The 14,943-nt window shown below is 35.8% G+C and overlaps 1 protein-coding gene across 1 annotated transcript; it reads right to left on the bottom strand.

Annotated features, from left to right (window-relative positions):
• Positions 1 to 7,788: 7,788 nt before the first annotated feature.
• Positions 7,789 to 14,792, bottom strand: LOC133197461 (mannose-P-dolichol utilization defect 1 protein-like). Its single transcript, XM_061333515.1, has 5 exons — positions 14,675 to 14,792; positions 12,066 to 12,131; positions 11,397 to 11,529; positions 10,423 to 10,627; positions 7,789 to 8,538 (listed from the first exon to the last, which is right to left on the bottom strand). Exons 1-5 carry the CDS (start codon positions 14,775 to 14,777, stop codon positions 8,317 to 8,319), a joined length of 729 nt encoding a protein of 242 aa, XP_061189499.1. The 5' UTR covers positions 14,778 to 14,792; the 3' UTR covers positions 7,789 to 8,316.
• Between the last annotated feature and the right edge of the window lie 151 nt (positions 14,793 to 14,943).

Below are 14,943 nucleotides of genomic sequence, written 5' to 3'. Positions count from 1 at the left end.
AACAGCTCCATCAAATGTTTGGTTCTCTGTCAGATTTATCCTTTACAATAGAGGAACATGATTATACAATGGAAACACCAGAAATTGTATCCTGTTCTCCCTCAGTCATAGAACTGCGTGATGAACCAGAGATCATTATTACCATAGACACTGGGTATAATCTATACAATGTTACCTGTGTCAGTGATAAAGAAATATGGACATGCGGAGTTACCAAAATCATCAAACTCTACAACCTCCAAGGCAAACTGCTGAAGTCAATACAAACCAAATCAGGGAACTTTCCAAAGGACATAGCTGCGACAAGGAGTGAAGATCTAGTTTATACTGACTCTGATACAAGAACTGTAAACAAAGTGAAGGATGAACAGATACAGGAAGTGATAACACTACGAGGGTGGAAACCTCTCTATGTCTGTAGTACCTCCTCTGGTGACTTCCTGGTTACCATGAACAGTGATGATAGAGAACAATCAAAAGTCCGTTGCTCTGGATCCACAGAGACACAAACCATTCAATTTGATAGTAAAGGTAAACCTCTTATTCTTCTGGTGAAGATAAACACATAAGTGAGAAAAGGAACCTGGATATCTGTGTGGCTGATTTTGGAGCCAATGCAGTAGTGGTTGTTAATCAGGTACTAAAACTGCGATTTAGATACGGTGGTCATCCGTCTAATACCAATCGATCATTCTATCCAGTCGGCATTACAACAGACAGCCAGAGTCAGATCCTATCAGCTGACTGCAACAACTACTGTATCCACATCCTAGATCAGGACGAACAGCTCCTCCGTTACATTGATAACTGTGATTTTAACCATCCAGTGGGTTTATGTGTGGACACCAGAGACAACCTCTATGTGGCTGAGTTTTTAAGTCGTAAATTGAAGAAAATCAGATACATGAAGGAAATCCATGCAGTCAATTAGTATTACCATATTTGAAACAACTACAATATAATAGGCAGAATTTATATTATACCAGTAATTCTCTTTGTAAAATGATATAAACAATTCATGTATAAATTAACTTGAATTTTTCATGTGAAACAAATTGTAAAAAACAATTAACTCTGTAGATACCAAGGGACGAGGGACTCAAGAGTGGTTAACAACACTAGATGTAACAGGAAGGGAGAGTATGTGACGAAGCAGACCGGAATTCAAACCTGGGCCTTCTGAACGTAGGTCATGTCTCTTCCAACTGAGCTAACTTTCCTCCAGCGATCTACCCTGCCTGACTGCCACATATGCTATAGTTTTCTCATGAAACTGTTCAAAGCTTAGTTGTTTTTGAAGAAGAAAGTTTCAAATGAAAGTAATTTTTTTTTTTACTTTTTTTCATTGTGTCCATATTTTATTGGAAATAATCAAATTTCAAAATAGGTTGTTTGCAATTATACCGACTTGAACATATCTGTATTTTAATCTAAATGTGACACATTGTGATGTACAAAAACAACTCATTGATTATATCATTATAGTATTACTTTTATCTACTATTTTACAATACGACTTTTTTTTTAAATTATGTAGTCTTTATACTTGGAACCAATATGGAAATTAAGGGAGCCGAAGGGGGTTTTATTGTGTGAAAACTAATAAAGAAAACTCTTTAATTTTATACCATGTGTACCTTACATTGACTTCAGTATACATGCCAAGTTTAGTGAAAATATACCGTCTGGTTATTTTTCGGGGACCATCTCAAAACACAGGTACATTTACTACAGGATTATGTTGGAAAATACTATTTTTTCGCACTTCGGAGCAAATTATACAAATGCTACGATAGAACTTTTGCTCAAATTATATCATTTGATTAGCAATACTATATTGTACATTTTATGCAAAAAACACAAAATTCTACCGTCTGGTTTCCAGAGGGGGGATCTCTAAATGTCAAAATTCATGATATTTTCCTGTTTTTATGGAGTACAGCAAAACATGATAGATACCACAGATTTATATTAAAAAAATTATAAAAATGATTGCCAGATTCTCAATTTCCTATGTGTAAAATTTCAAAAGCATCTATTTTATACTTTTTATTTTATGACATAATTAATGATTCCCCCTTAAAGAACTTCGGTTATTCAAAATGTAAAAAACACACTATTACGACGTCTATCTATCCATCATTTAAAAAATCGTTTTAAAAAAAATCACTTATTTAAAAACGTAATTAGATTTTTTAACCTGAGATTTCCTAATTTTGTTAATTTTAATAAATTATGTAAAAATAGTTGCTTTAAAATAGTAAGTACACTTTATTTTACTAAGCTGCGCGAAGTATTGCGCAATGAAAACCCCAGTCGGCCCCCTTAAATGCAACATATGTGATACTAAATAAACCTTTAAGCTATACATGTACATGCTATTACAGTTATATAGGTTTATCAATGGAATATCAATAACAATAGAATTATGTTTGATCAAAGTATAGTTTTACAAAATGAATTCATCAATAGACTTGCATGTTAAAAAAATGAAAACGGACTATACAGTATAAATTTAACCTGTATTAATATCTACGATTTTGTTTAAAAATTACACTTTCTAAAAGCATACTCTCTTCAAAAGGTTGTCATTCATTGTTTAAAATTAAGGTTGAAATATCATTACCTACCAAATGTGCCCTCTTGATAAATTGATGATACATGTAAGAAATAAATCATTTTCAGCCGAAAATCACCTTTTACACTATGGTAAAATGTGAAGATAACTAACAGTCGATCTCTAAAAAATCTAAAAACAAAAGCAAATCTGTGAAAAGGGCAGAAGAGGGCATAAAACACGGACTCCTGGAAATTCCATAGGTGGGATCAGATGCCTAGGATCTAGTAAGCATCCCCCGTTGACCGCCCTCCGTGAGCCCTATCAATTGATCAAGGATACATTGCATAGTCAAAACTAGTATAAAAACAAGGCCTTACATTTAGTACGAAACAAGTCAGCCAAAATACGACATAATGATATGTTTTATTTGCTAACAAGGTCATTATAGCGACCATAGAATTTGTGAAATGCTGATTTTAAAGGAGGTTGTTAAAATTTCTGTAACATCAGGTTATCTGTCCATAGCTTGCCTCAGTTTTAAAAATTGATTGTACTCAGAGCAAGCTCTAGAGTAGCAAATAAGTTGGGAGACATAAACACCATAAGCAGTGATAGTGGAATATTACTATATAAATAAGGAAAGTTGACGATGGAAAAGCTGAAATCATCTCGTTTGTAATACAATTTGGTTGTTAGTTGGCCCTCATCGTCTATAGTAAGGAAAACATCCAAATATAAAGGAAATGTTGAAGACTCTGTGGTGTCTTTTATTTCAAGTTCACTGGGATATATCGAGTCGACATATGAATGAAAATAACCATTGTTAATTCATAAAACATCGTCGATACCAGTATATCTGAATGTCGAACTGAAGGTCACATCAAGTGATTTCCTCTTCTCATATAGAAGGTTTTAAATAAATTCTGCTTTATAAGAATATAAAAAACAGGACAGCTAATAAAGGAGCATAATTATTACCAATAGAAATTTCAACAGCTTGTTGGAAGACCTAGTCTCCGAAGACTGCATATACGTTGTCAATGAGGAACTCCTGCATCCTTTTAATATCAACTTCATAGTACTTGTGTGTACAATCAGAGTGGTTTTTAACGAAGTAATTTTGCTGTTGACCAATCACAAGATGTGCAAGTTTCTGAGTTCCGTTTTTATTGAAGAAGCAGATGTCTATGATACCAAAAAGTCTTGATTTTAATTTATCTTGAGGCATTGTTGTATAAAGTGCAGAAAGTCGTAAGTTTTGATGTTATAGACTTTTGAAAAATATGATGGTTTTAAATTTTCTTAAAGTTCTTTAGAGTTTTTGAGGATCAACATCTGATTTTCAAGAATATGCTGTAGCACAGTACGTCTGAAGTTTCCCCTTTGCAGCAGTTAATAATTTTGTAAGGAGTCTGTTTGACGATCAGAACTTCTCAAAAAATATTGCGGATAGAAATGCTAGTTTTCTTAATGTCATATCTGTTACGTGTAACCTTCTAACCCTAACCCTAACCCTGACGTCTAACCCTAACCCGGTTACGTGTAACCTTCGATAAGTTTATTCCTGAAATCAAACAAAACATTTTCTAAATAATATGTATTTAGAACAGTTTTTACAATAACCCTGCTTTTGTCTTGTTGACATGCATTAAACTTTAAACTTTAAAACTTTAAAAGTATCAAGAATATCAATACCCTAAATAAATCACATGATCTGAAAGTAAGGATTTTCAAAATCCCTGAACACTTACTTGAGAAGGCCATCTTGAATTTACAGGTAAGTCTTCTAACAATTGGAACTCAATAGTGCCTAGCTATCGACCACCTGGGACAAAATAGGTCCAAGATAGTTCAGACAATTATGGGAAAGAACTCATCATGGGTATCCAGGCACTTGGAAACATGAATGAGAATAGAGAGCTGTTCACAGATTTTTGACATTCAATGACCTTGTGATAGGAGGAAGTGTCTACCAGCACAAAAACATCCACAAAGAGACTTGGATCTCCCGTGATGGAAAAACCAAGAACCAGATAGACTTCATTACTATCTCAAGGAAGTGGAGACGCAGCCTCCTTGATACAAGATCAAGAAGAGGGGCTGATGTAGCTTCAGACCACCACCTAGTACAAGGCACTATTAAAGTCAAGTTGAAAGCCTTCAAGGACAACTGTGACCACACATCAAGTTTAACACCCAGAGACTTCAGGAAAAAAGGCACAAGAGACACCTTTAGCATCACACTGAAAAACAGATTTGAGGTCCTTAACAACGTCTGTCAAGTAACACCACTAGAAGAACACTGGAACTCCATCAAAGACAACTGGAAAGACACATGCGAAGAGATCCTAGGGAAAAGAGAAAAGCAAGACAAGGAATGGCTTTCAGGAGACACATGGAAACTGGTTGAAGAAAGAAAACTTCTCAAACAGCAGATTATGAGCTGTGAGGAGGAACAAAAGAAACAAGAATTAAAAGACAGACACACTATCCTAAACAATGAAGTAAAGAAAAGTGCAAGGAGAGATTAAAGACACTTCTATAATAAGCTAGCTACAGAAGCTGAGGAAGCGGAAGAGAAAAGAGACTTCAGTACCATGTACAAAATCACAAGAACCCTGGCTGGGAAGAGACCACCACAGACCAAGCCAGTAAAAGACAAGGAAGGCAACGCTATAACAAAGGATGAAGACCAGAGAAAACGCTGGGAAGAACACTTCAGAGAACTCCTAAATCGCCCAACACCAGAAACAACACCAAACATACCACCAGCAGACTCTGAACTAGCAGTGATCACCGCCCCTCCCACAAGGGCTGAGACCATCAAGGCTCTGAAGAAACTAAAGAGTGGGAAAGCAGCTGGGCCTGATGGAATTCCTCCAGAAGCCCTTAAGGCAGACATAAAGACTTCAGCAGATATGTTACTACCTCTCCTGCAGAAGATCTGGTCAGAGGGGAAGGTACCAGCTGATTGGAAAAAAGGACATTTAGTGAAGCTACCCAAGAAAGGAGACCTGGGACAATGCAAGAACTGGCGTGGCATCATGCTCCTCTCTCTCCCAAGCAAGATCCTGACAAGAATAATACTGGAAAGACTCAAAGATACTATAGCAGAACGACTTCGTCCAGAACAGGCAGGCTTTAGAAAGGACAAGTCCTGTACAGACCAGATCGCCACTCTAAGTATAATAATCGAACAGTCACTAGAGTGGCAGTCAACACTGTATCTGAACTTCATCGACTTTGAAAAGGCCTTTGATAGTGTTGATAGAAAAGTCATCTGGAAACTACTCCAGCATTATGGAACGCCTCCTACCTTTATCAACCTCATACAACAATTGTATGACGAGGCTACATGCCAAGTCATCCACAATGGAAAGCTCACAGAAGCGTTTGAGGTACAGACAGGGGTTAGACAAGGCTGTCTACTGTCACCAATGATTTTTCTAGTGGTAGTGGACTGGATCATGCGGGAAACAACTAGAGATAGCAAGACAGGAGTCCAGTGGACTTTAACTCAGTGTTTGGAAGACCTCGACTTTGCAGACGATCTATGCCTTATGTCCCAGAAATATGAGCATATGCAACTCAAGACAAATAGGCTTGCAAAGGAAGCAGCAAAGACAGGTCTACAGGTGAACATCGACAAGAAAGAGGCAATGCGGCTCCACAACAAACAGCAAACACCAATTACGCTTGGAGAGCACAACCTGAAAGATGTAGTTTTCTTTACATACTTAGGCAGCATTCTAACAATCACTGGTTGAACAGATGAAGACATAAAAGCAAGAATTAATCAAGCGAGACACGTCTTCAGCACCCTCAAGCCTGTGTGGAAATCAACAGCACTGTCCACACCCATAAAACTTCGCATCTATAACACCAATGTCAAGTCTGTGCTCCTCTACGGGTCTGAAACATGGAGAGTCACCAACACCACCTCCAACAAACTACAAACCTTCGCAAACAGATGTCTGCGCCACACACTAAACATCAGATGGCCAGAAAATATAAACAACAAGAACCTGTGGGAAACAACAAACCAAGACCCAATCACTAAACAAATAGCCCGTAGAAAGTGGCGGTGGATTGGACATACCCTCCGAAAACCATCGGGAGACATTACGCGCCACTCACTCATGTGGACCCCCCGAGGCAAACGGTGAGTTGGGCGTCCCAGGACAACTTGGCGAAGGTCATGTGAAGAGGAAATCAGACAGTGTGGACATAGCTGGAAACAATTGAAAAAGGCTGCTCAAAACAGAGTGCGATGGAGGACTGTTGCCGAAGCCCTATGTTCCACCAGGAATCAAAAGGAACCATGATGATGATTGCCCCACCCTTCAGGGACCATGAAATGCACAAATTTTGTCCCCCTTCACCAATAGATGCTATGTGCCAAAATTGGTTGAAATTGATTGAGCTGTTTCAGAGAAGAAGCTGAAAATGTTCACGTTAACGCACGACGCACGCCGACGGACGAAAACGGAAAGCAATAGGTCAAAAATAAATGAGGTCAGCACTATAAATCAGGGTCAGTCGGGAAAGCGAAAACAAACATTTTTTTCTAAAAATATATGATCAAACAATTTCAGTTGAAGTAATATTTTAAAGAAATTAAGTCTGTAGTTTCCTAAAAAGTTTATACCACAACAATATATACTAGACTAAGTACACTGTATGTCTTTTTCAGTCAGAGAATTAATTAAAACAAATTATTTTGAAAAATTACACACATTACGATGAAAAACAGTGTGGGGATGACTCTTGCAATGTCAGAATTGAGACATTTAACATGAAGTTAAGATTAATGCATGAGATACGACGGAAAAACGTTTATCTTAAAAACAACTTGTTTAAGTTCAAAAATTTAAAAATGTCTTCAAACCAATGCCAATCCAGATTCTTTAGCCCCTAACAGGACTTTTATTTGCAAGTCAGAGTGTGGTCAACATCACCAAAGTAAGGGATATTACAAGATGGAGCAGACCTGGATTTAAATCTGGGCGCAATGAACTTAAAGTACCTGCTCTACCGAGGTATTTCACCACTGGCAATCAACCCTGCCTGCTTGTTACATTTGGTACAGTTCTCACAAGAAACTGTTTTCAGTTGTTAGAAGAAAGCTGCAGATGACAGCAATTTATTGTTTTTCTGTCATAGTGTCCATATTTTACATGTAGCCAAATGTCAAAATTATACCCATCATTAATGGTGAAACTTAAAAATTTCTCTCTCTCTTTTTAATTTATATGTGTCATATTGTGGTGTACAAAAACTCTCAATGATATTGTATCAGAATTTGTAATGTTATATTTGTCTACTACATTACTATACAATTGTTTTCAACAATTCAGTATTTACCATACATGGAATCAACATGAATCTTGTTCAAGAAATTGCATATAGATATCAAATAAATCATTTGTAACATGTGTGATACAAGAATAAACCTTTGAGCTATAAAAGTTTTACAGTCTATTTACAGATTATCATCAACAACAGAACATTGTCTGGTTTAAGCAAGGTTTTAAAACATCAATTATGATTTACATTTTTTTTGACATGCCACAGTTATCTGACTGTGATGAAACATATGAATTTTAAAATAAAATCTAAAAACAAAATTTACTTTCTAAAAAAACACAGAATGGACCCACTAACTCAAAAACTAAACAAAATAGTTCTCCTGTGAAAATTCCCTGGACTAATTTTCTTTCATATGGCTTTATTTTACAAATGGAATGATTTGTATTTTAGTCCTTCTTAGGTTTGGCATTCCAGTAATATAAAATCTGAGCAAATATAAGGCCATTGAAGACTGTTGATACAATAAAGGTGACGATAATGAGCGTGTCCCCAGTCTCCTGGATGGACGTAAAGACTCGGGCCAGCGACCCCGCAAACAACAGGAAGACCGTCACCACAGACAGCTGACCCGTCCCGCCATTCCGGAAATTAGTCACAGCCTGCAGCATCTGTAAGGAGAATGTCATTAAATCAATACATAACACAACTGTTTGACTTAAGGATCACTGACCTGTTGATAAGGGAGATAACTCTATCTGGGATAAATGATTATTATTCCTTAAATGAAATTGTCCAGTTAAAATATCATATCTGTCAACATATTTGCAAAATACTTTTGTCAAAATTTCTTAATTACCAATTAGATTTCTCTTGAAATACCATAAGTATTGAAGGAAAATTATTTATGAGTGAACGGAGGGACAATTAATCCTAAACAAAGGTAATAAGAGATTACAGAGCTCACCTCAACGAATGTTGTCTTTAAGTAAGGCAAAGTCCCACACTAAACTAATAACCTTGGAGTGTGCATCCCTAGATGCAACACTTATGCAATTTTGGTCTGATAGGGCTTGCAGTTACTTGGGAATAGACTTATCTGAAAACTGAAAACTTAGAACTAGTCACTCATCCAGAAAATGTAAGTCAAATCCAGCATCCAAAGCAAGTTTGAGATTGTTCATCCCTTGATGCATCATCCTAGCAAGTCTGGTTCAGATAGGGCTTATAGTTACTTGGAAATGAGATCTACTCCAAAAACTTTAACCTGGTTACTCATCCAGAAAATGTAGGTCAGATCATCCAAAGCAAGTCCAGTAGTGTAAATCCTTAGATGTATCATCCATGCAAGTTTGGTCAATATAGGGTTTATACATACTTGGAAATGACATCTGCTCCAAAAACTTTAACCTGGTCACTCATCCGGAAAATGTAGGTCAGATCCAGGATCTGAAGCAAGTCCAGTAGTGTGCATCCCTAGATGTATCATCCATGCAAGTTTAGTCAATATAGGGCTTATAGTTACTTGGAAATGAGATCTGCTCCAAAAACTTTAACCTGGTCACTCATCCTGAAAATGTAGGTCAGATCCAGCATCCAAAGCAAGTCCAGTAGTGTGCATCCTTAGATGTATCATCCATGCAAGTTTGGTCAATATAGGGCTTATAGTTACTTGGAAATGAGATCTGCTCCAAAAACTTTAACCTGGTCACTCATCCGGAAAATTTAGGTCAGATCCAGGATCCGAAGCAAGTCCAATAGTGTGCATCCTTAGATGTACATGTATCATCCATGCAAGTTTGGTCAATATAGGGCTTATAGTTACTTGGAAATGAGATCTACTCCAAAAACTTTAACCTAGTCACTCATCCAGAAAATGTAGGTCATATCCAGCATCTGAAGCAAGTCCAGTAGTGTGAAACCTTAGATGTATCATCCATGCAAGTTTGTTCAATATAGGGTTTATACATACTTGGAAATGACATCTGCTCCAAAAACTTTAACCTGGTCACTCATCCAGAATATAAAGGTCAGATTCAGCATCCAAAGCAAGTTCAGTAGTGTGCATCCTTAGATGTATCATCCATGCAAGTTTGGTCAATATAGGGCTTATAGTTACTTGGAAATGAGACCTGCTCCAAAAACTTTAACCTGCTCCAAAAACATTAACCTGGTCATTCTTTAGCTGAAATTGCAGCATCTGAAACCTTGACTGGTACAATGAAGCACACTAGAAGCATCCTCCATGCATCTCTGACTAATATAGGCCATAGAAGTACTTGAAAAGAAAACTGCTCCAAAAACCTTAACCTGGGATGCCTAAGCTGACACCGACGCCAAGGGTATTACATAAGCTACCCCAACTTCGTTGAGGTGAGCTAAAAATGAAGATGTACCTCAGAAATCACTCTGTTACAAAAAAAGAAATGGTCAAATTACCAAAAAAAAAATGAAAAAAAAAAATTGATTTTATCTTTTTAGAGTCATTATAAAGCTAAAAGAAAGGGACTCTATTTTAATGTACTTACAAACTTTAAATGTACTTACAAACTTACCTTGCTTAGTATAACTATTGGTATATTTATACTCTGTAAAGCCCCTAATATTGGCAGTGGACACAGCCCTGACAGCAGATAAGCCATGATTCCTATATAGGAGGCTCCAAACAGGAAAGCCCCCGCAGCATTACTACCCAGGAAGAGGATCAGAAAGGCAATAGTACTGGTCTGTATTGTCAGGAACAGACCCTCACCATAAGCACTGAAAAATTGAGATAGAGACATTAACAAGCAAAGGCCTTTTCCATGCATAGGCCACGAAGCTAACCTCAGCTTTTTAACACAAATACAAAATTTTATATCAACAGCAGGCAGAGACAAAAAGAAGTTTCTTATTAATGTTACTTTAGATTTCTTATTTTATGCAAACACTTAATTTCTGGAATGGAACTTGTCAAATGGTGAGAACATTTTAATATGTGTTTATAAGTTATCTAAAAATAAAAGCCAATACTTTTCACAAAATGATGCAATAATAAATCATCCTGATAATTAGGAACTTACAGTAATGATTTTATGACATACGCACAGCCTACATTTCTCACCTAAACAAATGCTAAATTGAAAGCTCTTAAATAAATAATAATTGTTGAGCTTGAGACAGGCTCGTAATTCATTCACACATTAGCTTATATCAAATGTCTGGAGAGTTTGAGACAGACTCACAGTCTATTCACACTTAAATGAGAATCTTAAATAGCTAGAGTTTGAGACAGACTCAAAGTCTTTTCACACTTGAATGGGAAGCTTAAATGGAATAGCTAGCGAGTTTGAGACAGACTCACAGTCTTTTCACACCTGAATGGGAAGCTTAAATGGCTGGTGAGTTTAAGACAAACTCACAGTCTATTCACACCTAAATGAGAATCTTAAATGGCTAGTGAGTTTGAGAAGACTCACAGTCTATTCACACTTAAATAAGAATCTTTAATGGCTGGTTAGTTTGAGACAGACTCACAGTCTATTCACACCTGAATGGGAAGCTCATGGCAAATGCATATGTTGTTGTGGCTGATATGGCAAAGAGTTCACACAGGACTGCGGCCAGACTGATTCCCTCCCCGCTCCCCGCCTTCAGAATCTTCACAATCTGGGGAAGTTTCACTGAAAGTAATTAAGAAATATATTTAAAAACACTGCATACCAAGGACAAATTTTCAAAAACTTTGTAGACATAAAAATTTACGTATACCATTTTTTGTTTTTTTTTTAATTATAAAAAAAAATAATTTTGTTTATTATAATCATGCAGGTATGTTGAATACAAAAACAATTTAATACATTTGTAGATGTTCCCTGATATTCATGATAATTGCCCATTAACTGTTATAATAGCAAGGTGCAACATCCGGCCTATTGCTGGTAGGTAGACTAGCCTTAAACAATTTTTACAAAATGGTTCATGCATATCGCTCAGCATGTGGATATGATGCAATCAACTGTTTGGAGCTAAAAACAATACATACACCTCCTGAATTTTGCTGCGTCCATTGGGATGCACATTGATTGAAATTATGTGTCCCTAGACAAATTAGTATGTGATTTCCAAGGACACATAAAATTTATCTCTGGACTGGATGGTTATATACATACCCATAACAGCTCCTAAGATAATACTGTATCCCAAGGCTTATACATACCCATAACAGCTCCTAAGATAATACTGTATCCCAAGGCTTTGCTAAGTACTATGTTGAAACACTGAGCTGAAAAAAGAAAGAAAACTATTATTACATATTAAAATGCACTCTTATGCATAAACATGTGCTTTAAATATTGACAAGATATTCTTTTACATCATCCAATATTAGGAAAAAGTACATGTATCCTAAGTCCCATCTTTGAGATTCGATACCTTTGACCTAATTTTTGAAGCCTTTGACAGGTCCAGCACAATCTCTTGATTTAGCTATATAGCTTGAAAAAGCTTTGTAACTTTATTAAGCTATTCAAAATAGCTTGATAAAGCTATTTATGAGCAGTTTTTCAGAAAAATGTTTTTAAGAAATAGACAAAAAGTCACAAGTATTTGACTATTCATATACAGGAACCTCTCGATACCTCAAAGTCTGCGGGACCGAGGAAAAACTTCGAGAGATCAAGAGTTTGAGTTTTCAAGAGTACGGAATTTTCCGGGTTTGTTGACAGGTTTTAAAATTAGTCTTACCAGATGTAATGATTTTCATGCAGTGCTAACCTTTCACATGTGGTTTTTATAAAACAATGATATTTTTTCGTAATTTAGATGAATATTTCATTAAACTGAGTAAAGCAACAATGTATATTGTCATTTCATGTATATTTATTTAATCTTTATAATACGGACATCATACTACGCATTCATTACATGAAAATGATATTTTACAGCATTGTACATAGCATTGACTATTCCAAACATGACCATTGAATGCAGTTCTGCAAGTATTTGTCCAATAGCAGTCGTCATATTGACATTAAGGCTGTTTCTGCTTTTTTCATATTTTGTTTAACTTTGGTACCGACTCGAAATTAAAATTAAATTAGTGTTTCGTCTTTTAATCAATTACTACTTTTCACTGACACTGCGTCTCTAAATTATCGCAAGACAGTCGATGATAATTATTTTAATAGCATATAGGCAAAATATGATTAATTATAAATCAGTTATCACCTTGCAGCATGTGTCACCTGAATAAACATCCCGTTCCTCGACCTGCGTCTTCTGCCTGGGGCCATTTAAATGTCCTGGTAAAGGTGCTAATTATATAACCCTGTGTACAGTCACATAGCCGCTTCGAGGTATCGAGAGTAAATTCTAATAGAATATGCATAGCGGGACTGCATTTTGACTTCGAGGGATCAAGGGTTTCGAGAGATCAAGAGTTTGAGAAATCAAGAGTAAATTCGCTTAGTTATATAGGGGGAAAATTCGGGACTGGAGACTCACTTCAAGCGATCAAGAACTTCGAGAGATCGAAGTTCGAGCCATCAAGAGTTACCAGTATATACTATGGGCTATCAAAACAACAACCGAAATCAAAGATAGTTCTAACATTGCAGCATTTGAATACTTTTAAGCAAAAGATGAATTTCCATTGTTTGAGTGACTGTACACCACCTTGTGTGCGTTGAGGCGTGGATAAGTATGATTGCTTCTCATTGTACTGAATTATTATCAATCAATTATCTTGTTGACCATAATTGGCCTCTTTTATAATTTCAATGAAGAAGTAACTGTATCAATTGCTTTATATAGCCCCAAAAATTTTAGAACTATGAGTGCAAAGTCTCTTATTAATAAGGAGATGCAATTTATTAAGTAATTTTTACATGCAATATTTTCAGAAGAGTTCAAGGTTGAATATCATCACTGCACCAAGGTGCGACTTTTTGTGCATGCTGAGAAAATAACACATTTACGAGAAACGTGTGATAAAATAGCTAAATCAAGCTATTCTGAATAGCTTAATAAAGCTATATAGCAAAATCAATCTACATAGCTAAATCAAGCTATAAAGCTAAATCAAGAGATTGTGCCGGACCTGTTTGATCTCATTAACTGTTTGATCATGTACTAAAGGAAAGAGTACTTTTAAGAAACAAGTTAAGAGTTTTATCTTACAAAACGGCATTTTAGAACATGAAAGTGATATGTTTCAGCATTAACTTATAAAACATATTGTATTATTTTATTGATCCTATATGTTGTCATACTTAAATTAAATTTAACGTTTAAGCAATGCAGTGCTAAAATTATAGTGCCAAAAATTGTTATAGTGCTTTAATGATGAAACATTGTATTTTTATCTTATTTAGGGTAGGACCCCATTGGAAATAAGCTCTCCAGCTTTAATGGGTTATCCTGGTATCAACTAGTCACTATCTAAAATATGGTTTCCTGAATATCTTTTTATAAATCTATTTAAAATTTATGGATTCTCAAATATTGTCTTTCAAATGATTATGTATATTTATGTGTATTTGTTTTATGTATGATGACATATGATAACAAATAAATGATGATGATGATTAAGATCAGTTTAAAAAATCTATGCAATATATCTGGACTGAGGGATCTTTATTTAATATCACACAATTTTGAACTCTGACAGTGTTAATGTCCATCAGTCGATTGTTTGTATACTCATAAGAAATGGCTCGAGGAAATTCGAGTAAAGAGGACTTTGATCACAGTTGTTTTTTTTTTCTTTTGTGACTAAACCAAGAATAATTTCGTTTAAATCTGTTTAGAATAAAATAAAAGTCGTACCGTGAAAGAAATTAAATTTCACAAAATACTCATCATAGCATGGTTGTGGGAAAATGATGTGCAAATAGTTTTCCAAACCGGTGGTGGTGTTGTCACCCGCCATGTTTATTTCTGTGAACTGGTACTCAATGTTGACAAAAGGCCACCAGTTTAATGCGTTTGCTAATCCTTTCAGATTTGTTTCGTGATGTTGGATTTTCTTCTTTATAAAGGTGTTTACAGAGTGTTTCTTTTTTTTCTGGGAAAGAAAAGACAAATTCCAAGTAGAT

The sequence above is a fragment of the Saccostrea echinata genome, unplaced genomic scaffold, assembly GCF_033153115.1.
Source record: "Saccostrea echinata isolate AGI-Se365-2 ecotype Australia unplaced genomic scaffold, CSIRO_AGI_Sech_v1 ptg000030l, whole genome shotgun sequence".
NCBI classification, from domain to species: Eukaryota; Metazoa; Mollusca; class Bivalvia; order Ostreida; family Ostreidae; genus Saccostrea; species Saccostrea echinata.
Note: the sequence above shows the minus strand (reverse complement) of the source record. Positions and strands in the feature narration are given on the sequence as shown.

Excerpts from the sequence above, each read along its gene's own strand:
- LOC133197461 (XM_061333515.1), bottom strand. The coding sequence starts at position 14,777 with ATGGCGGGTGACAACACCACCACCGGTTTGGAAAACTATTTGCACATC. Across the intron at positions 12,132-14,674 it reads GAAATTTAATTTCTTTCACG|CTCAGTGTTTCAACATAGTA; the intron begins GTACGACTTTTA and ends TTCTTTTTTCAG. Across the intron at positions 10,628-11,396 it reads GCCATGAGCTTCCCATTCAG|TGCTTATGGTGAGGGTCTGT; the intron begins GTGTGAATAGAC and ends TCAATTTTTCAG.